The 27,801-nt window shown below is 51.9% G+C and overlaps 1 protein-coding gene across 1 annotated transcript in view; it reads right to left on the bottom strand.

The window, feature by feature from the left end:
- The window catches only part of DLL3 (delta like canonical Notch ligand 3), a 298,037-nt gene that overhangs the window by 130,385 nt on the left and 139,851 nt on the right, over window positions 1-27,801 (bottom strand). Inside the window, exon 8 of the mRNA XM_030544684.1 lies at window positions 17,410-17,524. Coding sequence (XP_030400544.1) covers window positions 17,410-17,524 — 115 coding nt within the window. The remainder of the gene's footprint in view (window positions 1-17,409; window positions 17,525-27,801) is intronic.

Here is a 27,801-nt window from a genome sequence, read left to right as displayed (position 1 = left end):
TTCCACTTGGCCACGTATGAAGACCGAGTGGAAGGTTTTCTGCTACCCAGGAGTACTTCTTGCACTGGGGCAGAGCAGCGTAATTCCGACTGGGTTAACCATGCAGGAGCCATGCTGTGAGATGGAGGGATTGCAGGTCCGGGTGATGAAGCCTGCCGTGGTCCTGAGTTATAAGATCCTGATGAGGAGGCAGGGGATTGGGTTGGCTATCGAGCAGTCCAGTAACGTGGTGCACCAGTGTTGTCGGGGCCATGCAGGGGCAATTAGGATCAGGCGAGCCCTGTCCCTGTGGAGCTTTAAGAGAACCCCGTGCACTAGTGGGAAGGGTGGAAAGGCATACAGCAGCTGGTTCTTCCATGAGATTAGGAAGGGGTCTGATATCGAGCCCGGGGCGAGACCTTGGAAGGAGCAGAACCTCTGGCACTTCCTGTTCTCGTGGGAAGCCAAGAGGTCTATGTGGGGAAAGCCCCACTTCTGGAAGATGGAATGTACAATGTCCGGGCGAAGCGACCACTCGTGAGACAGCAAAGATCTGCTGAGATGGTCTGCCAGAGTGTTCTGGACCCCTGGGAGGAAGGATGCTACAAGGTCTATTGAGTGGGCTATGCAAAATTCTCACAGTTGGATCGCCTCCTGCTTGTTTATGTAGTGCATGGCCGTTGTGTTGTCCGTAAGCACTGAAACACAACGACCCTGCAGATGTTGCTGGAACGTCTGGCATGCCAGGCGGACTGCTCTCAGCTCTCGGACGTTTATGTGCAACGCAACTCTTGAGATGACCAGAGGCCTTGCGTGCGAAGATGGCCTAGGTGAGCCCCCCAGCCGAGAGATGATGCGTCCGTCGTTAGGGATACTGAGGGCTGCCTCGGATGGAATGGCAGTCCTGCACACACCAGAGAGGGTGTTAGCCACCAGTCGAGGGAGCCTAAAATGCTCTGAGGAACGGTGACCACCGTGTCTATGGTATCTGCCGGTGACGGCTGGTGCCGAGATGTCTTTATGGTGCCGGCGCACTCCGGTGCCAACGAGGCACTTCTCCCCAGCGCGGACTGTCCAGCACCTGGTGCCGAAGGTGGAGGAGTGAGGGCTGCCTCCATCAGGAGCTGCTTGAGGCGAAAGTCCCACTCCTTTTTCATCCACGGCTTGAATGATTTGCAGATTCTGCACTTGTCTGCAAGCCTGGATTCCCCCAAGCACTTGAGGCAGGAGTTGTGAGGGTCTCCCGTGGGCATCGGCCGGCGGCAAGCCAAGCACGGTTTGAAACCCGGTGAGCCAGGCATGGGCCTGGGCACCGGGTGAGGGAAAGGGCTAATCCCCAACCCTCTGAACTATATACACTGACTACTTTTACGAAGAGGTATTAAAAGTATTAACTAGAACTACAGAGAATAAACTATATACACAATAAGTATTGGAACAAGTGAATAGCTAGGGAGGTGGAGATCAGCTAAGCCGCGCTCCACTGTTCCAACGACCGACACGGGTGGTAAGAAGGAACTGAGGAGCGGACGGGTCGGCAGGGGTATATATTCGGTGCCATAGTGGCGCCACGCCAGGGGGTGCCCAGCCGTCCCACCGAGTGTTGCTAGGGTAAAAATCTTCCGACGAACGTGCATGCAGTGCGCGCACACCTAATTGGAATGGATATGTGCAATCACTCGAAGAAGAACTTAGGGCTTTGTCTGTCCCTGGGAAATTCACACCACAGCCACATGACTGGGTTACATCCTCACCGGTCCCGAAGAGGTGAAACCCCATTGGCTGAGAGAAGGAAGTGGCTCTGAGCCAGGCTGTTCGATCATGCACTTTTCACTTATAATGAACAGACGGGAGAAAAGCCCTCTCTGTCAAAGCGCCAACAGCCTCTACTCTTTTCAGTTAAGGGTGGAAGGAATCGACATCACTGGGTAATCCAAGGAGACCTCCAGGGAAAACAAGATTTGATGGCTCTAAGGTGCAAAACAAGCAGAATGAAACAAAAAAATCCAAACCAACTCCTTTCAGGCCTTGTTTTAACCAGAATAAAGGGCACCGACCCCATTCCCACCACCATAACGGCGTCTAGAGGGCAGACAACACTCCGGTACATATGCAGATCGGCCATGACGCATCACGCCTATTGAAACACGTTCCAACAGGGGGATCACATCACACCAGAACCTGGGACCATCAGCCCCAAAGCCCAGTCCTCGGCCACTCCTGCTGAAGGGGGGAACTCCGTGCCACAACAGCAGTAGCAGGCTGATCTGGAGGACCAGCCGTGAAGGGCAGCGTGGCGTGCTTAGGAGTGGCCTATCGGGGGAAATTGACCCACAGAGCTATTCCGGAATAGCTCCACCCATGAATCAGCCTTTAGCCAGCACCTTACACAAGCGAACGAGAGGTTTGGTCTAACGAGCAAGGGCTGTTTCGGCTGACTTCAGGCAGGGATTTTCAGAGCCAAGGGACTTAGGAGCCTGATTCCAGATGTCACAGGTCCCTTTGGAAGGGCGAGCCCTAAAGCCCAATTCCCTGAAAAGCAGCGGTGTCACCGTGGCCCTTTGTCACCCCAATCAGTCGCTTTTGGTGCAGCACGTCAGATCTACCGACGGCAATAATAGTTCACGCTGCTGGGCCCACAGGGCCAGCCCGGCTCTAGTGGAGAGAGTTGAATTCTCTGCTCTGGCGCTCCAGGCACCAAACACAGGAGATCTGGGTTCTAGCCCTGGGCCAGCTGGGTGACCTTAGGCCAGTCCCTTCTCTGTTCGGTGCCTCAGTTTCCCCTCCCACCCTTTGTCTATTTAGAGTTTGAGCTGTTGAGGGCAGTATCTGTGCAGTGCCCAGCCCAATGGGATCCTGAGCTCAGGCTGAGCGGGGTGTCTATGCTGGCGGTGTGGGAGCTGCATTTGTGTAGATACCCCACGGCAGTCAGGGCATTTCTTCCAGCCACAGATTCTGCATCAGTGACGCGCAAGGCAACCCCCTGCCCCCAGATCACAGGGGGAGGGTTTCATGCACCGGCTGCTAGAGAGGACCAGGCTCATACTACACCCACCCTCCCCATCACCCTCAGCAGCCATTCACAGCTGGGAAAAGCCACTTTCCCTGCGCTGGGGCCCAGGTCATGGAGAATCAGGCCCACTGGGCAGTAGAGAATTGGGTTCAACCTCCTTTTAGTTGTAAACCAAATACATCTGATCTGGGATCCCTGAGATACAATAAACCTGGGATTCCCCCTGCCAACTCTCCCTTTTCCACAGTCACTTTTCAGAGTAGAAACACACTTTTCATTTATTAGGTGTATTACGGTATCAGAGATGCGCCGGGCGCTGTACGGACAAACAGCAAACCCCAGGGAGGCAAGGGATGGGCCCTGCATTCAGAGGGAAAACACCAGGCTCTGTCAGGGCAGGATCACGCCACAATCCGCACTCAAGACCCTGGGAGCGAAGCACCCAAATCCCGTTGGACTGGAGCCTCTAATTCCCCTAGTGCCCGGGTGGGAATCTCAAGCCTATAGCTCCAGCGCCCAAGGTTTTCAGCTCAGGAAGGTGTCCGCGATGCAGGCTGGCCTGGCCCTGAGTAGAGGGGAGACGCAGGCTGCAGGGAACACTTCAGTCCCAGACTGCCATGGGGCTGACAAGGCAGGGGGAGAGCTGACAGGAGCCACTCCTCAGCTCCCTTTTCCCTTGGGCTCCCCTGTCTGGCCGTCTCTTGTCTTTCAGTCAGATGGTCAGCTTTTGGGGCAGCACCGTCTTTGTACAGCGCCTGGCACAAGGGGATGGGGCTTACCGTAATACAGCTAATAGCAGTAAAACCGTACAGTTCCTAGCACCGTGGGATACTGATCCATGACAGGCTCCTAGGTGTTACCATAATACACCAAACAGCAATAACAAATGGACGCCACCTAGCACAACGGATTCCTGGGCCACGACTGCCACAATCCACCTAATTAAACCACAACAGGTAGCAGGGCACCAGTCCCTCACACTACGGCAGCTGCCTCTCAAAGAGGAACGGTTTGGGTCGGATCCGGGTCGGGGGGGAAGAGGCGTCTGAACCCGACAGCGCACCACAAAGACGGGGGAGCGAGGGGCTGGTTCAGGGGTCAAGCCCCGAGTACGCTGAATGTGGCCAGGAATGGCATTTGTGATGCGTATCGAGGGAGATGGGGACCCCATCAGGCCGGGCGCTGTGCAGACTCAGAGATGGCCCCTGCCCTGCTCCCAGCCTCACTCATCCTGGGCTGCCTCTCTGCCCCCCCAGTACCGGGGCAAAGAGCCTCTGCTCTGCATCACACACCCGCTCTGCCCTGTGTTGGTGGCACCACCAGCAGGGGTGGCTGTAGATGTTTCACTGCCCCAAGCACGGCGGCATGCCGCGGGGGGCGCTCTGCCGCTCGCCGGTCCCGCGGCTCCGGTGGACCTCCCGCAGGGGTGCTGCTGAAGGCACCCTGCCTGCCACCCTCCCGGCGACCGGCAGAGCGCCCCCCGCGGCATGCTGCCCCAAGCACACACTTGGCGTGCTGGGGCCTGGAGCCGCCCCGACCAGCAGGCAGGTGGATGGGGATTCAGGCCCCCGGTGGTGGGAATCGCGCTGACCCGAGGGGCTGTTGCAGGATAGATGCAGCCTGAAATGACACGGTGCTGCCCAAGGGGGAACCGGGCCCGGGTCGATTTCAAAGGCCAAGTTTAAAGCAGCAAAAAGGGGGAGTGGGACAGAGGCTGGAATGGAGTTAACCCCCCGCCCCGCACAATCTTTCATCCCGTCCCACCTTGCCCTCCCCCTTCCAGCTCCCAACTCCCTATTACACAAACAGAGCCACACGGTCCCTAGGAGACAGAGCAAAGCCACCACATGGCCAGGGAGACGCAGAACGGTTGACGCGGATAAGGTGCTGCGGGTCGGGAGTGAGGGGCGCTGGCAGAGCTGGTGGGGAAACTGAGGGCTGGAATAGCAGAGCGCGGTGAATCAAGACTGAGGCCCCTGGCAGAGTTGTGTGTGAGGAGCCCGGGTGTGGGAGAGCAGGGGGGGCTACGGGTCGGGACTGAGGGGCACCGGCAGAGCTGCAGGGGGAGAAGGTGGGATAGCGGGTGCAGGGGAGGCTGCGGATCGGGATTGAGGGGCACCGGCAGAGCTGTGGGGGGGGTTGCGGGTCAGGATTGAGGGGCACCGGCAGAGCTGTAGGGGGGGTGCTGCGGGTCGGGATTGAGGGTTGAGCTCTCTCTGGGTCAGGGCATTATCCCTGCCTCTCATCAGAGCTCTCACTTGTTCAGGACCAAGCAGCTCGGCTACAGCCCAGTTTCAAACCCCTCAGCGCTCTGGGCCCAGAGACCCCAGGGTGAGTGGGCACACGCTCTGCCCGCTCAGAGCACTGGCATTTCACCCTCGGCCAAGGCTCCGGCTGCTGTCCGCTCCGGCGGCCCCTGGGGGACACGGCACTGGAGCGGCCCTGAACCCAAACAGCTGAATATGCTCCCGTGACGTCTGCTCCAGCTCCCCCGACCTGGGCCCGGATCACATTTACCCTAAGAGATAGGCACCAAAATACTGTATCGACTCAGAGGTTGGGCAGCCCCTGGGTCTGCTCAAACTGTAGGAACCACTTAAGAGAGACACCCCCTTTGCCTTCCCCTCTCCCCACCCCCAAGCTGCACCCCACAGCAGCTGCTGTGCCAACCATACACAGACAGGACAGGTGGAAAAACCTGGCTGTCCCAGGCCAGCAGGTTCCCCTCCCCTCCAACAAAACTTTTGGGCATCTTCCCCTATTCAGGCCCTTCTGCGGGCGCAGGCCTGACATCCCCTCCTCCCGCGAGCTGCCCCATCCATGATGCTAACGAGACATTGGTGGGGGGTAAGGCCCTGATCTCATGTCCCTGTAGCTGATACCAGCCCCAGGCAGCCAATCCCCCATGCCCCAGACAGGACCAGCTGACGCAGAATCTGGCTGGCAACTTAGAGGAGACGCTGTGCGGAGGGTAGGATCCGCCCCTACATGCTCCTCCAGGTTCCATGCCCAGGCACACCCAGCACCACCCCCCTGCACACACTCATGCTGCAAAGGGACAAAGGTCCTGTTTCTCACCACCCCCCCCTTTGTATTCGGTGCAGGGATGTGGAGGCTTTAAGCCCCCTTTGCTCTCCCCATCTTTTGGGGCAGCCCCTGGTGTCAGAGCAGCCTCAGGGCTGCTCTAACTCATGCTCTGCCCCCTATGGGTCCTGAGGAGCAAATAATAGCCACTGCGCATCGCACTCTGGCCACACCCCTGATCCGCCCCCTATGGGCTGTGGGGGGGGCAGTGAATAGCCACAGCACAGTGCGCTCCAGCTACGTCCCTGATCCCACCCGCTTGCACCCCAGAGGGGCCTAAGCATGACTGGCAGTCAGGGCCTGAGTTACTACAATGACAATTTTGAGACTAAGGGACCTTTTCTGCTCTCATTTATACCAGGGACGTGTCACTGACACCCACAGGGTTACTGCTGATTTACAATGGGGTGAGTGAGAGGGGAATCAGGCCCCGAGTCTCAGACACAAGTCAGCACCAAGCAAATTCCACCCCGACTTTTGTGCAGGGGGCTAGGGGAAGAGTTAAGGGCATCTGGAGCCTGAACTGCACTTCCCGAGTTTCCCTCAAGATTGCGGCTTGCTTGGTAATGTCAGCATGATGCTAAGGGTGAGACGCTGGTGGGCCCGGGGCCAGCTCATGCCAAGGTCCCCGGGTCCCTACTGAACACTGACAAATACATGGCTGGGACCAGCCTGGTTCACCTGTGCATTAGTATCATTAAAACAAGGATGATAAGAATGTGTTTAGACTTTAGAGAATGCTGCTGGCATTTGTCTGACTTAAAACATCTGTATCCCCTATTGTAAATATCGGGGCGTTTGCATTATGAGCCTCTGTAAATCACCAGAGGGGAGAGGGACATTAACCAGTTTGAAACGCTGGTCTCCAACTCAAGGCGTTATGTCCTGCCCAACGAGGAAGGCCCAGTCACACCAGACAGACTATTGGGGAATGTTAACGAGGACAAAAGACTGTGTTGTTTCATCTTCACTGGGAGGGGAATAGAGTAGTCTTGCAAATGGATTCCTTCCATCAGCTGAGTCTGCAGCTTAGAGCAGAAGCAGGGAAGGGAAGGAAAAAAATCCCTCACCAGAAGGAGTTGGATCTTTATGTGGTTTGGACTCCGAGGGACAAGGAAGACTAGGCATAAGCAAGAGATCCCCAGTGTTTAGCCTAAGTTAGCTCCAAAGGACACACAGAGCTTGCGTATTATAGGAACTGCTATTACTTTTTGAAATTTAAGATTGGAAAGTGTGTGTGCGCGCATCAGCCCAGCAAGCGGGTGCTTGGGGAGGCCACGTGGAAGGGGCGGCACGTCTGGTTCTTTGGCGGAGGGTCCCTCACTCCCTCTCGGAGTGAAAGACCAGCTGCTGAATTGCCGCCGAAGACTGACGCGGTGGTGGTAGAGCTGCAGATCGCGATCACAGCTGTTTATTTTTTTTGCTGCTTAGGGCGGCAAAAACCCTGTGTGTGTGTGTGTGTGTGTGTGTGTGTGTGTGTGTGTGTGTGTGTGTGTGTGTGTGTGTGTGTGTGTGTGTGTGTGTGTTTTCACCTGCTTTAACCTTGTAAAGAACTCACTTCTTTCCTTTTCCTATGTAATAAATCTCTAGATCGTTTATTACAGGACTGGCTATGAGCGCATCTTTGGTGTGAAATTCAAAGTGGAACTGATCTGGGGTAAGTGACTGCTTCTCGGGGAGTGGAAGTATCCTGACTATTTCTGGGATTCTCGGTGAACGGGACCGTCTAATACACAGGTAGGCCCACCTGGGTGGCGAGACAGATCGGAGGACTCAGAGGGACCATCTGTGACTCCATATCAAGGCAGTGATGGGGCCTGAGGAGTTTACACTTGATAACTGCTTGGTGAGATCTAGGTAGAGCCAATTTGGAGGGGGAGCCCTGGTTCAGTAGGTAGATGAATAGAGCATAGCCCCAGTGCCGGCACAATTTAAACTTGACATTGTGAGTTTTCAAGGTTAAGGAATCAACACAGTGAGTGAACCTCAGTCAGAGGAGGGTAGTGTGAGGGAAGACCTTGAACAGTGATGTTTGGAGAGGGGAAATCCCCAAAAGAGAAAACCCCAGTCCAGGAGCCGAGAACTTTGACTTGGCGCCGGGGAAGGAGAGTTTGTGGAGCCCAAAGACCAGCAGGCACCAGGGAGATCATCACAGCAGAACTGGCCCGACTGCAGCGCCAATCTTGGAATTGCCAAAGAGGGAAACTGAGGCAGCAGTGGAGCGATGCAGGCAAAGCCAGCGAGGACGCCGAGACGACGACACAGGAGGCAGCGGGAAACTCAGACCATGCAACTCAATTTACGGGCGCAGTAAAAAGGAACTTTCCCTGCTGGTGAGTGCATCCCCGAACACAGGAGTGGGAGAGTCTGCCCAGTTTATACAGAGGCCGACTGTACAAATTATCGAGGAAAGCCGGCCAACTTTTTCATGCTGTGGAGGAGCAAGGACGACTGGTACCACCTGAACGGGGGCGGGAAGGAGACAATTTAAAGGTGTCTCCCACAAACTTGAGTCACCGCCCCACAGCATGGCCCCTCTCCCTCTTGCCCTCTGCAGCCTTTCCCTGCAGCTCCCGGCTGTTTGCTGGTGCCTCTCTCTGGCAGCTACAACTTGAAGCTTGCCAACTCCAGGGGCTGCCGTCCAGGGAGGAGGCCTGGCTGGCACACCCTGGCAAAAATCTGGGGAAGGCACGTGACTCCACGTATGCCCCCCTCCCGCCCCCATGCGCTGCCTCTGTGGCGAAAGAGGATGCTAAGGTGTAAAGAAATGTAAAGCCAATGGACTGAAAAGGTTTCGGATTCCTCCGAGACCTACCGCTCACAGCGGAGAAACCTCTGAACAGTCGGCAAAGTGGCTTGTGTGGCATATGTAAAAACGTGTAATTTTAATGAGAAAATGGATACCGGGGCTGGCGCCGAAGGTGATGGAGGATTGGTTTGATCTGATGGCCCAGGAGCAATTGTCAGGGATAGTTACAGGTGAGAGGAAGGCAGCCGGCCGTGACAACAAACCTTCCACAGTTTTTGAGGCTGCAGAAATTGCTGATGAATATGTTGAATCAAGGACTCATGAAAGATGGGGGGCAAATCCCAGGGGAGGGGAAATACCCCTGTGCCACAGAAGTGACTGGAAATAGACCGAACCCCAACTCTGATGATAAAAAACCCCTAGCGAGTCCAGGTTTAAAGCCCCTAGCAAAAGGGCAGGCAGGTATTCTGTCATCACCATGAGGCTCCCAGCCATATAAACTCAGACTGCCCCAATCTTACCCCCACCCGCCCCAGTGAATGCCACTACAATCACCCCAGAGGCAGCAGTCGGCAGGAGGAAATCGCATCAGGACTGAGCCTTGGGAGAGGAGTGAAGGATTTATTAAGAATGCTAAAGGTAAATGACGCAGGCTGTAAGGGCCCGAGGGACGCAGCGGCGCCAGCCACTTCGGTCAAGGAAAGTTTGGTAAGAGAGGAAGACCGGTTTCCTGGTGAGAGTTTAACTATCTTAGCTTTGGCCGAAAGCCCCGAGACGCCCCCTGTCGCCAAGATTTACTTCCAGGGTGAAGATTTTGAAGGTGATCTCGGTGCAGACATGAGGAACTTACTTCCCGCTGCTGTTTTGATAGGTACTGATACTGTAGCCCTGCCTAGGGGGTTCATATCGTAACTCGCAGCTGGGAAGAGTCTGGCTCTGCCATGGCTATGGACAGCAGGGGGTGCTGGAAGAGACGCCGGGGGGGAAGCACCCTCAGGCCTTTATCAGCTGAAAGACGGAGTCTGTCCCCGCCGGAGAGTCTGCTCTCCAGTTGAATGGAGGCTCACCAGGACAAGGAGAGGAAGGCGGCTCACAAGAACACCCCGGCTGAGGGAGGCAAGGGGAGATGTCCTCAAGGAGGTGGTTGGCTGTACAGGGAGGCTCCCGGGTGAGGTTTACAAGCAGGTGCTTGTGCCAGAGGCATGGAGGACGCAGGACTGCCCCTTTGCCGCACACTTCAGGGTGGAGAGAAGCCGTGAGACGCTCAAACAGAATTTGTAGCAGCCCCACAGGTTGTCGAGAGTAATAAGTTACTGGGGGAGTTGCACCTTACGATAGAGACGTAGGAGGTTAGAATCATAGAATATCAGGGTTAGAAGGGGCCTCAGGAGGTATCTAGTCCAACCCCCTGCTCAAAGCAGGACCAACCCCAACTAAATCATCCCAGCCAGGGCTTTGTCAAGCCTGACCTTAAAAACCTCTAAGGAAGGAGATTCCACCACCTCCCTAGGGAACCCATTCCAGTGCTTCACCACCCTCCTAGTGAAATAGTGTTTCCTAATATCCAACCTAGACCTCCCCCACTGCAACTTGAGACCACCGCTCCTTGTTCTGTCATCTGCCACCCCTGAGAACAGCTGAGCTCCATCCTCTTTGGAACCCCCTTCAGGTAGTTGAAAGCAGCTATCGAATCCCACCTCATTCTTCTCTTCTGCAGACTGAATAACACCAGTTTCCTCAGCCTTTCCTCATAAGTCATGTGCTCCAGCCCCCGAATCATTTTTGCTGCCCTCCGCTGGACTCTTTCCAATTTTTCCACTTCCTTCTTGTTCCAAGGACCCAGCAAGGGACTTCTGCAGGCACTGCCCATCACTTGGAGGGCGAGATTTTCACAGTGATATAAATGGCAGTGACTGACTTGACGAGTGATTGCTACCCAGCGGGTGCCGAAGAGTTCCTATGCTGGTGGGGAAGAGCAGGAGGTGAGGGGTGTCATGTAACCATCTGGGCTTGTTAAAGGGACTGGCTAGAACCGACACAGATCAGCGGAGAGTCCAGAAAGACAATGGGCACCCTCAGGGCGGGACGGTCACATCTAGTAACCACCAGCCAAGAGGAAGGAGATTTCCACCACTCTGCAGGGCCGCAGAGCACAATCCCAGCTGGAGAACAAAGGGGAAAAGTGTCAGCTGGCAGGGTTAAAAGCAAGGCCACTGGGCAGAGATAGAGGCAAAGTGCTTGCTTGGGACTGACTGCCAGAGACAGCGAGAGGCAGAGGGAGCCAGAACACGCTAGGGAGGTGTTTGCCAGAGGGTCTGTCGATATGGTGAGGTCCCTACCTGGGCCTTCATTGAACGGAAAGAAATATATGGACTGGTTGTGGTAGATCCTGCCAGCAGCTCTAATAGAATCGCTGAAACCAGCTACTGCCCTAAGCACCGCTCTAGCAGAGTACGTTTTCCCCAGAAAATTTTGTCAGACTGCGGTGCAAATTTCATGTCTATGGTTTTCAAGAAATTCTGGGAGTTTTGTAGCACGAGCTGTGGGTAAGCTGCTCCCATCAGACAGACATTAGTGGTCTGGTAGGAAAAGATTCAACGGGACACTGGAGACTATGCTGAGGATGGGTGTTACGTGGTGGGAGAATGACTGGGGTGTTACCAGAGTCGACCCCACAAATCCACGGGGTTCACCCCCTTTGAGCTCCTTTATAGGAGACAAGTGAGGGGAGCCCAAGGTTAAATTCAAAGCTCTTGGGTGTGTGGGGCAGAGAAGACAGGACGGCCTGTAGCATGTCACTTCGTTTTAAAGTGAATTTAAAAGCTAGGACAGAGTGGAAGGATTGGGGGTCTCGGCTGCTCGGTGTGACAGGCAGCCTGCAGAAAGGCCTTAGATATATAGACAAAAGATATAACTGGAGATATACCAATCTCCTAGAACCGGAAGGGACCTTGAAAGGTCATCAAGTCCAGGCCCCTGCCTTCACTAGCAGGATCAATTTTTGCCCCAGATCCCTAAGTGGCCCTCTCAAGGGTTGAACTCACAACCCTGCCTTTCACTATCGGTGACTTGGTGCTAGTGTTGATTCCAGTGAGGAAGAAGAAGAGGCAAGATCTGGGAGGGACCTTTCGAGGAGACAGAGAGTGAACAAGGTGGCTTATGACGTAAGGAAGCCGGGTGGCAGGGGAGCTGTGCAAACAGTGTCTGCCGATAGACTGAAAGCTTCCCACAAAAGGGGAGGGCGGAACCTGCTTTGCTGATGAGGGAACATTTCCAACCCCTTTAATTGACCTGGTCAGGGAGAGTAAAGAAAAGACTCCACTTGAAAGCAGCGAGATTTGGGAAGGTGTTAGACCCAATATTGGAAACACCCCACAGGCAGGTATTTTCCAACCAGCCAGGTTTACCTAACAAAGCAGCACTTTCTGTTGAAACCACAGGGCCCACCCTGCCCCTCCTGCGCCAAAGGAACCGATCCGGGAGGAAGTGGAATGCAGGCTAGATACGGGAGGGATGGGGCGTCTCCTGTTGTGACGACGGTACCTAAAAGGGATAAGACCAGGAGATGGAGTGTAAATTTTAGAAGGGTGGATGCCATTCACCCAACCTGACCCTGATGCCACACCCCGGAGAGGGGACCTACTGGAGGACGGTGCAAAATTCATAATCAGTCTGGCTTTGACTATTGGCAAATTCCCTTAGACACTGCAGCCTAGGAGAAGTCAGTGTTCATAGTGTACTCTGGCCTATAGGAGTTTATGGTTATCATAGAATATCAAGTTTGGAAGGGACCTCAGGAGTTATCTAGTCCAACCTGCTGCTTAGAGCAGGACCAATCCCCAGACAGATTTTTGCCCCAGATCCCTAAATGGCCCCCTCAAGAATTGAACTCATAACTCTGGATTTAAGCAGGCCAGTGCTCAAACGACTGAGCTATCCCACCCCCAACTGGGTTAACCAGTGCAGGTGCTCTCTATCAGAGGCCCATCAATGAGACGTTGCTGGGTTTGCAGACTTTCGCCCATGTAGACGACTTGGCTATTTTTAGTGGTTCCTGGCAAGACCACCTGAACCATGGGGGAATTGTAGTGCAGAGGCTTAGAGAAGCCAGCCTCCCCGGCAAAGGGTGGATCCACAGGCAAGCTGGGACCCCGCAGGGGTACGGCCCAGAGGACACAGGGCGAGCAGCTGCTGTATTCGCTTTGACCCTTTAAAAGCAGAAGCTTTCCGAATGGGCCTGCCCCGCAAACCAAGGAGCAGATCATAATTCCCAGCGGACTGGAATGGGCTTTAGTGACACAGTGTCCCTTACAAAAAAGGGGGAAGCCAGATCAGGTGATAGGGAGTGGGGCCTGGACCCCCCCACCGAACAGAACTGTCCTGGAGAGGGAAGGTTATGTCATCATTTGGATGATTAAGCTACTTAAGCCTTAACTGTAGAATAGAAAATTTAAGGTTTTAATAGATCACTCCCTGCTAATATGGTTGCAACCAAGCCAAAGCCAATCCCAAGCTACTAGGCTGGAACCGAGCTTTGCAGGAGTACGACATGGAAAAAAAATCTGTATCAAGGGAAAGGAAAACATAGTGGCCGATGCCTTGTCAAGAACAGAGGGACACTGAAGAGCATGCGGGAGTATCAGCGACACCCCTTCCTACACAGTGTTTTCATGGGGGGGTGGCATGCTGGCAGACTCGGGGCCAGCTCATGCCACGGTCCCCATGTCTCCACTGAACACTGACAAATACATGGCTGGGACTAGCCTGGCTCACTGGTGTCTTAGGATGGTTAAAACAGGCATTAGGAGAAGAAGAATGTGTTTAGTGTTTAGACTTTAGGGAATGCTCGTGAGTCGCTGCCGCATCCATCTCACTTATAACATCTGTGTCCCCCGTGGTAAGGTAATATCTGAGCGTTCGCATTATACCCCTCTGTAAATCACCAGAGAGGAGAGGGACACTAACTAGTGTGAAATGCTGGTCTCCAGCTGAAGGCGTTATGTCCTGCTCAACAAGGAACACCAGCCACAGCAGATGAACTATTGTGAAAGGTTAAAGAGGACAAAAGATTTTGTTGTTTCATCTTCATTAAGAGGGGAGGAGAGTAGATGTGCAAGTGGATTCCTCCCATCAGCTGAGTCTGCAAGTCAGAGCAGAAGCAGGGAAGGGAATTAAAAAAAAAACCTAATCAGAAGGATTTGGATCTTTATATGGCTAAGACTCTGGGAGAAAAGGATGACTAGGCATAAGCAAGAGATCCCCAGTGTTTAGCCTAAGTTAGCTCCAAAGAACACACAGAACTTGCTTATTATAGGAGCTGCTATTACTTTTTGAAATTTAAGATTGGAACTCGCTTGCATGTGTGGTATGTTCACCTGCTTTAACCTTGTAAAGAACTCGCTCATTTCCTTTCCCCATGTAATAAATCTCTCGCTAGCCAGTCCTGTAATAAACTATGAGCATTCTCCTTGGTGCAAGATCTAACGCGCAGTTTATCTGGAGTAAGTGACTGGTCCTTGGGGACTGGGAGTAACCTGAATTTTGCTGGGATTTTTGGTGTCAGTGGCCATCTATCACACAGGTAGGTGCACCTGCACGGTGAGAGAGACCAGAGAACCCACGGGGACTGTCTGTGACTCCATATCAAGGCCGTTACAGCGCCTAAGGAATTACAGTTGATAGTTGGTCGGCGAGACCAAAAGGTAGAATCACAATCACTACAGGGCTTGTGCCCTGGTTCCGAACAGCCTGCACTGAGGCTGGTATCATGCTCTGAGCCACTGCAGGACAGCTTGACAAAGGGATTGCAGGGTGGGTGGGGGGTAGCTAGAGACTGATTCTGACCACAGTCGGGGCCCGATCCTGTGCCGCTGACATCAGCTGCATCCGGAGCTAGATCCACTCCCTTACAGCTGGGGTAAATCAGGTGTAGCCTCGTCAGAACCAGGCTTCCCCAGGCTCCTGGGGGCTGGTTGGTTGAACTCTCCCAGAAGCAAGAAACGTGGGCCGGCCTCAACGAAGAAATTAGGGCCACAATCGCCCCTCGTTGCCCTGCTGGACTCTTTGGCTCGAGTGCCCTGGGCTCCTTGCTGAGTCCCCTCCAGTGCAACCCAGATCCCAGCTGGATTTGAGTGGAGGAGATGCTAAGAGAAGCTCAAGTTACAAACCCACCAGGAAGCATCGCTGCTGGAAGCCAGAGAGGTGCTTCCCGCACTGGGCCCCTGGCGATACCAGCAGAACCCCTGTCCCTGCTGGGCCCAGATTGAAGGGAGGAACCCCAGAGCCCTTCCCGTGCAGCCTGGGGTGGAGCACCCCAGCAAGGACACCTCTGGCTATGGCAATGCCCCACCCCACCAGGCCTGGGGGGGCCCTGCCAAAAGCTAATAATTGGGGCAGGTTACTCCCAGGAGGCATTACAGGGGTATTACGCCCCAGCTACCACAGCTGTGCAGCTGCACCTGCTGCAAACCCGCCCAGCCCGGCTCAGGCTCCATAATCCCCAGCACCACACCGAGCCTGCCTACAGAATGAACCCAGACTCCCAGAGGGACTCGGGGACCCCTTGAGGCCTACAGGGACATGCTGAGTCTGAAGTCAGCATAAGAGGTGGCAAAGGAAGGTCCCTCCCACGAGCAGTAACGCGTTGGTCGTCCTAACCGGCACAAGAGGTGCATAAGGATGATATTTAAGCAGCTACATGTGCACCCGGTTTCACTAGAAAGGGATCACGGCCAGGACAGCCGGGAGAAGTTTTGCTCACTCAAAGTCTGTTAGACGAGACTGTAGCTTGTTGGTTCAGTCTAGCAGGCGGGTGAAGGTTTTATTTCACCCGTAACCAGTTGTTTCCAAGACTTCTGCTCTACTGGCATCGGCTGAGCAGACGGATTCTTGATTTCACTACAAACATATTTAAGGGCTGGTCTCTTTCTCCAACAAGGACGTCACTCCAACGGCCGGAGACCCACACGGCTACACTCACCCTGCAAATCCCCAAGGGCTGAAGTGAAGCAGCGATTGGAGGTGAAGCTGGGTGCTGTTTCCTTTGGGACCAGCCGATCTGTGAATTCTGCCCAGTGGATCAGGGGCTGCGCCTGCCACGGGGAAGCTTGGGGGCGGGCGTCCGCCTGGCGCCAACCTGAGCGGGCTAAGCAGGGAGTGCTCATGTTGCCCGTGGCCGGTGACTCCCCCAGCAAGTACAGACAAAGCTTCCTGACGCTAAAGGGTGGTGGAAGCGAGCTGCCACACAGCTCTGGGGACCCCGGGACGCATCACCGGCTGCCTTGAGGGATCTTTAAGAATTTGGGTCTCCCCGAATTGACCCCAGCAACCGATCGGCACAGCTGCCTCCCTGCAAAGGGGAGGGGAGGAGAGCCCCTCGTTCTCACTGGGTTTCTCCCTCTCTCTCGGCAGCCAGCTCCCGGACAGGCGCTCAGCACCACCTAACCCATGCTGGAGCAGTTGGCAGCGCAGCGCCAGCGGGAGTTTTTATATGTTAAGGACGGCACCAGAGATCAGCAAATCGCGTGCGACTCCCCGCCCCACCAGCACAGTCCCCGTTTTCTTATCAGCAGCCCCCACACGAACGCACGCTGCACCCATCGCTCAGTGCTGAAAAACCAGGGGCCACCCTGCAATCGGGGAACACTCTGCGCCACAGAGTCTGGGTCAACACCCCCCCCGCCTTGCCCCCCATTTGCTGGGCGTGGCGTCTCCCATTGCAACTCTGGCATCAGCCGGCGTGGTTTCATCTCTCCCCTCCCGCATGTGCATACATGGGGGTGTTTTAAGGGCTAGATTGGTGCTGGTGAGCGCTCACTCCCCACAGGGCAATATGAGGATATAACGCCCTCAGCTACAATAGTTCCACTACTGCACTTGCTCCCCACAGCGCCCCCTGCAGCATTACCAGAGTATAAGGCCCCAGATGCCACAGTTCCAGTACTGCACCTGCTCCAGGCCAGTGCTCCTTCCCCACAGCACCCCCTTGGGGCCTTAGGGGATACACCACCCCAGCTACCCTATCTCCAGTACTGCACCTGTTCCAGGTGAGTGCTCACGCCCCACAGTGCCCCCCGGGGGCATTAAGGGGGTATAACACCCCAGGTACCACAGCTCTGCTGCTGCAGCTGCTCCAAGCCATCCCAACCCGACCCACGGGATTCAGCAAAAGCAGCCGGCTTTGCGTTCTGCCCGAAAAACACCTGGAAAGGAAAGTGATGAGCTTATACACGGCCGCCCGCAGGAGGCGCTGCTGCCAGCATGCAATGCAGCTGCTCTAAAGCTGCCTCAACAGCCCCCTGCCTCCCCCATGGGTAGACACTGCTGGCAGTTCCTACCCATTGCAATCACCCTCCTGCCTCCCAACTCCCCCACACACACACACTGGTCTTAGCTTCATGCACCTTGGGGTCATGCATGTTACCCCCACCTCCCCAGAGGAGTGGGCATGCGGCTCGGGGTGGGGCTGGGGTGGCAGGAAGCACGCGTGCCAGGACTGGCTGGGTTAGGGATTGGCAGGGGTGGCGAGGAACGAGCGGGAGAGGGGGTGGGGGGAGGCCGCAAGCGCACCGCGTATCTTCATTACCTCGGTGGCAAAGATGCAGGGCTCCGTCTGATCCGGGATAATATAAATAGGGCGATAGGGGCCTTCTTTGGGGTACCCGGCAGGGGCACGGGAGAAGATCGGCTCCGATTTCTTACTGTGACAGAGAGAAAAAAAACAAAAAACAGTGTGAGTGATGGGGGTGGGGGGACACGAGATTACGTGGCCGCGGCAAGAGGGCCTGAATAAATCCTGACCACCAGAGGGTGATATGTGGGCGGTACCGTGAGGTCACGGCCCATGGCCCCTGTTCACCCGGTTAAAAGGGGGAATCAAGATTGAGCAGGGAGGCTGGAACCAGCTGTAATATCCAGTGGTGGAAGCCAGGAACAGAGAGCCAGGACTGCTGGATTCTCCTCCCAGCTCGCTGTGTGACCTTGGCTGAATCAAGCAGACTAGGGGAATTATGTACCCGGCTTCCATTAAAATAATCAGATGGACTGTGGTACTGCCGAGGTGCCCCAGTGATGGAGCAGGGCCCTATGGTTCTAGGAGCTGTACATTTTTATTGCTATTAGGTGTATTACAGTAGGGTTTGAACCATGGGGATCCTGGTCCATTCTTGAATGCTATCGTAATTGACCTAATAGCAATAAAAATATCTAATGGGACCCCAGTCACGAACCCAGACCCCATTGTGCCAGGTGCTGTACAAACAGCGAACAACCAGGATGGTCCCTGCCCCAGCGAGCTTCCAATTGAAGTATAAGACAGGAGACGACAGCTAGGGAAATGCAGACGAAATAAACAGCGAAAGATGGTCAGCAAGACGGGCTGGGCATGCTGGCACAGGGACGGCAAAGGAAACAATGCAGATGTTTAAAGGGAGTTCCTTCCAACTGGGGCCGCCCTCTCTGGCCTGACTGCTCACTCTGTGCGGATCTACAGCGCGCATCTCCTCTCTGCTCAGCATCCGGCCAGCCTGCGTCCCAGTCTCTCAAACCAGAAGTCATCAGCTTAGAAAAATCAAGCTGGTAACGTCTCCAATAGGGCAGACAACTCCCCCGCCCCACCCCTACCCCAAATCCCAGATGACTGGCTAGAGCATCAAAAAGGTATTGTTAGCCATATATATATTAGGCATAGTATACACCATGTTAATAAGCATTATGCACACATTATTAATATACATTATACATAGAATATCAGGGTTGGAGGAGATCTCAGGAGGTATCTAGTCCAACCCCCTGCTCAAAGCAGGACCAACCCCAACTAAATCATCCCAGCCAGGGCTTTGTCAAGCCTGACCTTAAACACCTCTAAGGAAGGAGATTCCACCACCTCCCTAGGGAACCCATTCCAGTGCTTCACCACCCTCCTAGTGAAATAGTGTTTCCTAATATCCAACCTAGGCCTCCCCCACTGCAACTTGAGACCATTGCTCCTTGTTCTGTCATCTGCCACCACTGAGAACAGCCGAGTTCCATCCTCTTTGGAACCCCCTTCAGGTAGTTGAAAGCAGCTATCAAATCCCCCCTCACTCTTCTCTTCTGCAGACTAAACAATCCCAGTTCCCTCAGCCTTTCCTCATAAGTCATGTGCTCCAGCCCCCTAATAATTTTCATTGTCCTCCGCTGGACTCTCTCCAATTTTTCCACTTCCTTTCTGTAATGAGGGGACCAAAACTGGATGCAATACTCCAGATGAGGCCTCACCAATGTTGAAGAGAGAGGAATAAACACCCCTCGATCTGCTGGCAGTGCTCCTACTAATATAGCATGTAAGTATTTGGAAGTTACATATTATGCTCTCCCCACAATTCTGTTCACCCATGTAATGTATCCCATCATATGCTGCAAAGCTGAGGCCAGGTTTGGCATTAAAAATAGGATGCCTGTCAAAGCCAAGACACATGAACCGTGTGTCCCAGCACGGGGAAGGATTTACCTCGACGCTCAACTCTTTTGCAAGGTAGTATCCAAATCAGAAATAAGTGAAGTGCAGAACAAAACCAAGTTACGGAACTGTTACAATCTGGTGGGTTGGATTTTAGCGATGGTTACAGAATTCTGTAACTTGTAAAAATCAGACTGACATGCAAATCTTTGAAGCACACCTTTTGTGTAAGGTGAACACACCTCTTTTCATATTGCACTACTTTGTCCTTAGACAATAAATCGAGCCAAGTTTGGTTATTTGGTCTCTTGACCAAATAAGAACAAACTTTGAGTGCAGGATGGTTTTTAAAAAATGATTTTTTTTTGGAAAAAATTAAAATAATCTGATTTTTATTAATTTCAATTACAATAAGATTTTATTAAAGCTTGTTTGATCAAAATTACCGAGTTAAAGGCTGCTTTTCCATATAAAGAAAGAATCAAGGGGAAAAGCAGTTAACTTTTGAGGTCAAGCTTTATAAATATGGCACAATACATCATGTACTGTATTATGGTCTTGTTTCATTTAATAAAAATAAATTTTATATGCTGTTGGGTGTGTTTAATTTCAATCCAATTACCATCCTAATGCAGTTTGACAAATCATGAGCAAAAAAAAATTATTTATGTAGCAAATGAGCAATATCATTCACCATTCTCCAACATACTAAAACTGCACAACTAATAAGAACCTGAAAATACTAAGCTATATAATTGCTTAAATAAATAAATATAGGTATATTGGCTCCTAGGTAGCAAAGAGATAACAAACCTAGTGTAAAGACTTGATTTCCTTGTAAATCGACGTGTTTTAAAATGGTTCTATCAAGCAACGAGAATGACCCTTTGTTTAGAAAATAAAGGAAGCACGAATGGATGAGATGATTAAAATCGAGGATTTAAATGCAGGATTCCACTTGATGATTTAAATCAACCCACCCTACACAAGTATAGGCAGACAACTGGCTGCACCTTTTAGTCAATATTATTTAGGCATCTAAAGATGCTGGCAGGCCCCTAGCACAATTGTCAAAAGCATCTAAGTACCTAATTCTCTTTTGAAACCCCCCCCAGGTGTCTGTCTATCTGCATCTTCAGGTGTTGTGACAAAGTTCCTCCTCTACTCTGGTGGGTCCTATGCTTATTGGCAGATTTGCTTGCCTCAGAGATCTTCCCCTCTGGTGGAACCCACAGTCCAGGTCAACTTCTCCTGTGTCTGATCAGGAGTTGGGAGGAACCCGGGCCCACCCCCTACTCCGGGTTCCAGCCCAGGGCCCTGTGGATTGCAACTGTCTATAGTGCCTCTTGTAACAGCTGCATGACAGCTACAACTCCCTGGGCTACTTCGCCCTGGCCTCCTCCAAACACCTTCTTTATCCTCACCACAGGACCTTCCTCCTGGTGTCTGATAACGCTTGTACTCCGTAGTCCTCCAGCAGCACAGCCTCTCATTCTCAGCTCCTTGTGCCTCTTGCTCCCAGCTCCTCACATGCCCACCACAAACTGAAGTGAGCTCCTTTTTAAACCCAGGGGCCCTGATTAGCCTGCCTTGATTGGCTGCAGGTGATCTAATCAGCCTGGCTGCCTGAAGTGGTTCTAGCAGGTTCCTGATTGCTCTAGTGCAGCCCCTGCTCTGGTCACTCAGGGAACAGAAAACTACTCAGCCAGTGACCAGTATATTTGCCCTCTACCAGACTCCTGTACCCCACTGGGTCTGTTACAGTGTCTAAAGGCCTTTGACAATCTGCCCCCATGGTCATAGGGTTTTTCCCTTTACTGTTATAGTAGAAACAGGAAACTTTCGGCAATTTCAGGCCCAGTGGTGCAGCTGCGACAGCCCGAGCGCTGAACGAAAGGCAGAACCACACAGTGTAACTAGCTAGTCTCAGCTGACATAACGCGAGGCAGCTTACGTCAACCGAACGCTGTAATAGCTAGACTGAAATATCCCTCCCACTGATCTAACTTGCCCACTACACGGCCTTAACGCCACCTCTGCGAGAGGCGTAGCCCTTAGGGTGACATCCGCAACGCAGTGTCTACGCCAGTGGTCCCCAACCTTTTCCGTCTGGCGGGTGCCAGATGACGAGCCACGGAGGACCGTGGCGGCAGATGAGCATCCGCCGAAATTCTGCCGACAAGTGGCAAGGTCAATAGTTGTCACCGCCGAAATGTTGCCAACAAGCAACATCGTCCAGAGGCGTCACCGCCGAAATACCGCCGAAAATCGGCGGCGACGCTCTGGATGACGCAGCATGTCGGTGGCATTTCGGCAGATGCTCATCCACCGGCCAGTACACGGGCACACTTAGACACCCTGGCGGTGCCATTGCGCCCACGGGCACCATGTTGGGGACCCCTGGTCTACACTGACACTACATCGATGGTTGCTGCCTTTCAGAAGCCATCCCACAATGCCCCACACTGACAGTTCAATCGGTGCAAGACAGGGAGAGTCGTGTGGCTGAGCGGAAGCAATTTAATACCTGTGGTGGCCGTAACTGAGGTCAACTTAAGTTTTGTAGCGCAGACTTGCTCCGATAAAACTGCCCCAACTGAGGGAAACTGTAGAAGAAGGATTTAAAACACACACAGCGTTACCAGCCCAAGCATTCAAAATCACGAGTTGGGCCCTAAAAATCAGGAGATCGAGCACGATTTGTCTAAAGACAAAAGTTGACCAATTTTAACTACCCCGGCATAGTCAGAGAGGTACAACGGCTGTCATGGGGTCGTAGAAATATGGTATAACAATATCCCCTAGCTCTTCTACAGCATGTTTCATCAGCAGATCTCAAAGCTCTTTGCAAAGCAGGGCAGGATTATTATCCTCATTTTACAGATGGGGAAACTGAGGCACAGAGGGGCACTGATTTGCCCAAGGTCACCCAGCAGGCTAGGAGCTGAGCCGGGACTAGAACCAGTGTCTCTGGACTACTCTATCCCCCAGGCCACACTGCCTCCATCCAGGTAGGGGAATTATCTCTAATGATAAAAGGCAATTCTATCTCGGTATAACTGCATTCACACGAGGACTTGCACCAGTAGAACTGTATTAGGGTTACCATACATCCGGGATTTCCCCCGACATGACCTCTTTTTTGATCCTCCACCCTCTGTCCTGGCGGATTTTTCAAATAAGAGGAAATATCCAGGATTTTTGCAGTGCAGACATAGCAATTCAGAAAGAGCAATCTCCGCACCCCGATTGGTCCCTTCCCTGCATTCACTGGATCCTGCCCACCCTGGCCCGGCCCGCCAGGTAAGCGGATCCAGCAAGCGCCTCTCGTCCAGGCCACCTGTCCCGCTGCGGGGCTTCAGACTCCAGCTGGGATGGGTGACAGGGCCAGGCCCTGGTTCCCTGCCCTGCGGACGGGGAGAGGCCTGCAGGGAGGTGCTGACTGACAGGCTGGCAATGCACAGGGCTGCCAGAGGAGGGGGTAAGTGGGACAATTTGCCCCAGGCACCGCAGGGGGCCCCATGAGAGTTTTTCGGGGCCCCTGGAGTGGGGTCCTTCTCTCGCGGGGCCCTGGAGCTTCTTCCGCTCTGGGTCTTCAGTGGCAGGGGCAGCAGGTCCCACTTCGGTGGTAATTCGGTGGCAGGGGGCCCCCGCTGCGGGTTTTCAGGGCACTTCGGTGGCAGGTCCCAGAGCAGAAGGACCCCCTGCTGCCGAAGACCCCAGGCCTCCTGAATCCTCTGGGTGGCCCTGGCACTGCGTTCTGGACCTGTACCAGCCTCCCTGCCACCACAACAAGGAGTGTGACACAGCCCCCCACCTTGACAGTGAAGCCGCAGGTATCCCCTCCAGCACCCCCAAATATCCCCTCCAGCACCCCCTCAAGTTCTTGCCTAATCTTGGGACACCTGGAGCTGGGTCTGCGAGGATTAAAAATACCAAATATTGCAAGACTTGCAATCAAATTGCAAACGTTGCTAACAGAAATGGACTTAAAAATAACAAAAAGTGACATGATTTTTTTCTTTTAAAAAACATTGTTGTCTTAGTCAATTGCAGCCAATAGGTTCTAGAAAGGTTTGATGTGCGTCCATTGCTGGATGCCAGACTTGTGAAACCTTGAGCTAGTCTTTCCAAGCAGCTCAGGGTGTTGGGTCCTGAGTGTTGCTGAAAATCCAGTTGCAAGTGTCACAGTGGGAGCTGCTGCAAGGTTTTGCAAATCGGCATTTTCTGTAGGTAGATCTGTGGGAGCAGAGTTCTGGAAAACAAACTGCATGCCCAGCTGTGTGTGCGGAGTGTTAAAAGCAACAGAGTGGGGTCTGTGCCTGGGAGAACCCAGCGTCTCAGAAAATCATCGATTTGTAGATTTCAGAGAGAGAATGGACCACCGTGATCATCTAGTCTGACCTCCTGTATAACATCGGCCGGTACATGGCACTGAATGAAACCTATCTGTTCTAGAGCAGATCTTTTAGAAAACTGTCTAATCTTGGTTAAAAAAAAAAGAAAACCGCCAGTGCTGGAGAATCCACCAGGACCCTTGGCAAATTTTTCCAAAGCGTAATTACCCTCACTGTTAAAATGCAAGCCTTATTCGTAAGGCATAAAACCCGGTCAATGGCAACTCAGAGACCGAGGCACCGAAAGCCCCTGAATGATGCAATGGTTAGATATACGCCCTGCCGTAAGCTTGCAAATTGTCTCTCTGTGGTCACGGAGGGACCACAGAATCACAGAGGTGTCAGACTGAAAGGGGCTCTTGAGAGATAATCTAGCCCAGCCCTCCTGCAGCCCTGACAGGGCTTTATCCAACCCAGGGCCGCTGAGAACGGGTTAGGGCTCCAGTGAAAAAAAATTTTCAGGTTCCCCAGCAAGGGTGGACCAGCTAAACAAGGCTGACAAAGCCAGGCCCTGGGCCTCCTTCCAGACCGCCAGGCCCCAGTAATTTGTACCGGCTTTCCCCCCCCCCCCCCCGCCCCTTGTCAGCCCTGATCCAACCTGTCCTTAAAGCCCTCCAGTGATGGGGATCCCACAACCTCCCTTGGACGCCTGTTCCAGAGCTTCACTCTCCAGAGAATTGGAAAGTTTGTCCTGATCTCTCACCTCATTCTCCCTTGCTGCAGATTACACCCATTACATCTTGTCCTGCCTTCAGTGGACAGGGACAACAGCTGACCCCCGTCCCCTTTACATCAGCCTATAACATATCGGGTGCCCCCTCCGTCTTCTTTTCTCAAGACAAAACATGCCCAATTTTTTTTGCCTTTCCTCCCAGGTCAGGTTTGCTAAACCTTTGATCCTTTTTGTTGCTCTCCTCTGGACTCTCTCCAATTTATCCACATCTTTCCTGCCATGCGGTGCCCAGAACTGGACACCTTCCTCCAGCTGAGGCTGCACCAGGGCTGAGAAGAGCAGGATCATTACCTCCCATGTCTCACCTACAACGACCCCAGAACAGTATTCGCGTTTTTCACAAAAGCAACGCGTTGGCTCATATTCAGTTTGTGATCCACTGTATCGCCCAGCTCCTTTTCAGCCGTACGACCCCCTAGCCGGTTATTCCCCATTTTGTAGTGCTGCATTTGATTCCCCCAGTCCCCTCCTACGTGAAGTACTTTGCACTTGTATTTATTGACTTTCCTCTTGTTGATTTCAGACCAAATTCTCATGTGCCTGACATTAAGCAGATGTCTAAAATTCCAGCAGCATCAGGGCCAAAATCAGCATCCGCTTTTTAAAATGTTGGCCTGTATCATCTAGGGCACTGGATGCCATGGTGATGGGTGCAGTATGTGGTTATGACATTAGCAGCAGAATCTCAAGTAAGAATACAGGAAGTTAAATCCTTTGTTCGAGAAGTGCTTTCCGATTCTCAGAGGAGTGCGACAGAAGGATGAACTCCAGAAAATAGGGGATGCTTTTAGGCCAGATAGAACCATTTGATCAACTAGTCTGGTGGAGAACAATTGGTTCTTAAATTAAGTCATGCCTCAAAATGCGACACGGGAAAGCTTTTTGTAAGGATTTGCAAACATTTAGCAATTCTGCACTTTTCTGAGACACGCACATTGAATGATCAGACCCAGTTTTTATTGGAATGGTGAGAGAGAGTTATGTTGGAGAAAAACTTCCACAAGCCCCTCAAAGCCCATGTTTAAAGATGACCAAAAAAATTGCTGACAAAAAGAGTCATTGTGTTTTCCATAACTCTCTCTCACCATTCCAATAAAAACTGGGTCTGATCATTCAATGTGCGAGTCTCAGAAAAGTGCAGAATTGCTAAATGGTATGATCGAGAGCTTTGTTCATTATATTTTAATCATTTCTAATTATGGACAGTGAATGAGTTTTCATCAGGGTAACACGTCCCTTGTGCCAGTAAGGCCTTGCCTGTGGTTTTCCCTCCTCTCCTTTTATATGGAAGTGGATAAAATAAGGTTATTGCTAACAGGTCAGAGGTACCATATTGCACCGGACGATTTTAGTAAGCAATACACCAACCTGTAATGACCCAGAGCCCCTTTTATTGGAAAAACCCCAGAGCAGAATGACATGCAACAGAATGACACTGAAACGGTCTAGATACCAAAAATGGTGCAAATAGAAACTCCCGCGCGAACTGTCTGGGTTACTTAACGCATTCAAAGCTGATTGGAGGAAGGTTGACAAAGCTACAGTGAGGAAAATGTATGAAAAGACTTACGGGAACAAGGCCCAAATCAATGAACCACAAGGCCAGAAACTGAAGGAAGGGGACTGAGGGACCAGACCAGGGATCAGAACTGGTGGTGTCCTTCATGAATTCCCTGGTGCCCCAAAATGCTGTAAAATTTGGGCTCTTGACTTATGTTGTCTCAGCTGTTTACTGTCTGGCATAAAATGTGCATTTGGACACCAGAAGTGACAATAATTCTGTCTGAAACTGTAAAGACAACAATCGATGAAGTCTAAATCGGGTGGACTTTTGCCTCTGTTTCCCATCTTACTCTCCCAACAAGCCCAACCTCCTGCATAGTCCAGGCCGGTGAATATCTCCCGCTTGTGCGGTGGTCTTCGGACTTGTCTGAGACAGCAACCAAAGAAAAAAACAGCTTATCCCCGCAGGGATTCGAGGATATGAATCTGAGGGAACTGAAGAAATTTGGATCCTCTAATTCTACCGGAGCCCCGGGAAGCAGGAACACATACGCTGAAAGTCATTTAACTTTCATGTTATTGATTTTTACATTAAAAAAAAAGAAAGAGACAAATGAATCCCAAATTCCACACCTCCCCCCCGTTAGCTCTGTACCGAGCCCAGTGACTCAAGATTATTATTTGATAATCTACACCTCTCTCTCACCCCACTGCCCATCTGTGTTCAGATCCCCTCTGATGTGTCTCTTCTCCCTCTGCTTACACCTTTCTTATATGCCCCACAGAATATTTTCAGATTCAGTTGGTAGGACACAGACTTCGTACATACCACATGGTCTGCACTAATGGGCCAACATGCAGTAGTCAGCCTTGTAGAATTGATACAGCATTCGAATCCGTTACTGTACGATGAAGTCACGGCATAATTTTAATGAACATGTGGTCTTGTGTGCAGAGTGCCACCTAACAGACAGCTTTAATGACACTGCTTCCTCGAGTACAGTTTAGTGGTTAGAGCAAGAGATTAAGGAGGCGGGTGCCTAGGTTGTTTTTCCTGGATTTGGGAGGGGAGTAGGCCTAGTGGTTGGAGCAGGAAGGGCTGGCAGTCAGGACTCCTGGTTTCTGTCCCCAGCTGTATGGTAATCGTTTGTTGTGTTACAGAAAAGAATGTGAACCTGGTTGAATTGGACCAGTTGTTATTTAAAACAATCCAGTTTAAACATTTTGAAACTGGGTTTGCACTAGAAAAAAGTTTCACTAATGCAAATGAACAAAGATTTATTTTTACTTAAAATAGATTGAACAGTTATTTTTTAGCTGCACATGGGAATATTTGCTTTTCTTCTTTCTTTCTCTGTTTTAAAAACTTTGGTTAAATAAGTATTTGGAATACTTTTGTTAAAAAAAGAACCATTCTGGAAGTAAATATTTTCATTCAATTTTAAGAGGATTTAATGTAATAAATTTTGGGGGTTTTACATTGTCTTGACATATAAAAAAAGGACCTACTTTAAATTCCAATATATAGATTAGAATGTCTATACCAGAGAGCAGTACTGAATGAAAGCTTTGATTTTTAAACCATAACTTATATGACATATGTACTTATGGAAGGTGTTAAAAACACAACATTAGCACTGCACTGGAAATTCCAGTTATCTGCAGCACCCAACACTTTTTAAAATTAAAAATCCAGATGGCTGAATGAGTTTGAAGGTGTAGAGTGCTTCTACAGCAGCCTTGAAGGGCTGAATCTAGATTTAACGATTTAGATCAAATGCACTGGCTTAATTTGTTGCTAAAGAAATCATGTCCAAGCATGACAGGAAATGCAATTTTAACTACTGCAAACTTGAATATATTTGGAAAATATATGTAGCTTGCCTTAGTAAAAGTACTATTTTT

Source organism: Gopherus evgoodei, unplaced genomic scaffold (genome assembly GCF_007399415.2).
Source record: "Gopherus evgoodei ecotype Sinaloan lineage unplaced genomic scaffold, rGopEvg1_v1.p scaffold_34_arrow_ctg1, whole genome shotgun sequence".
In the NCBI taxonomy this organism is placed as follows: domain Eukaryota; kingdom Metazoa; phylum Chordata; order Testudines; family Testudinidae; genus Gopherus; species Gopherus evgoodei.
Note: the sequence above shows the minus strand (reverse complement) of the source record. Positions and strands in the feature narration are given on the sequence as shown.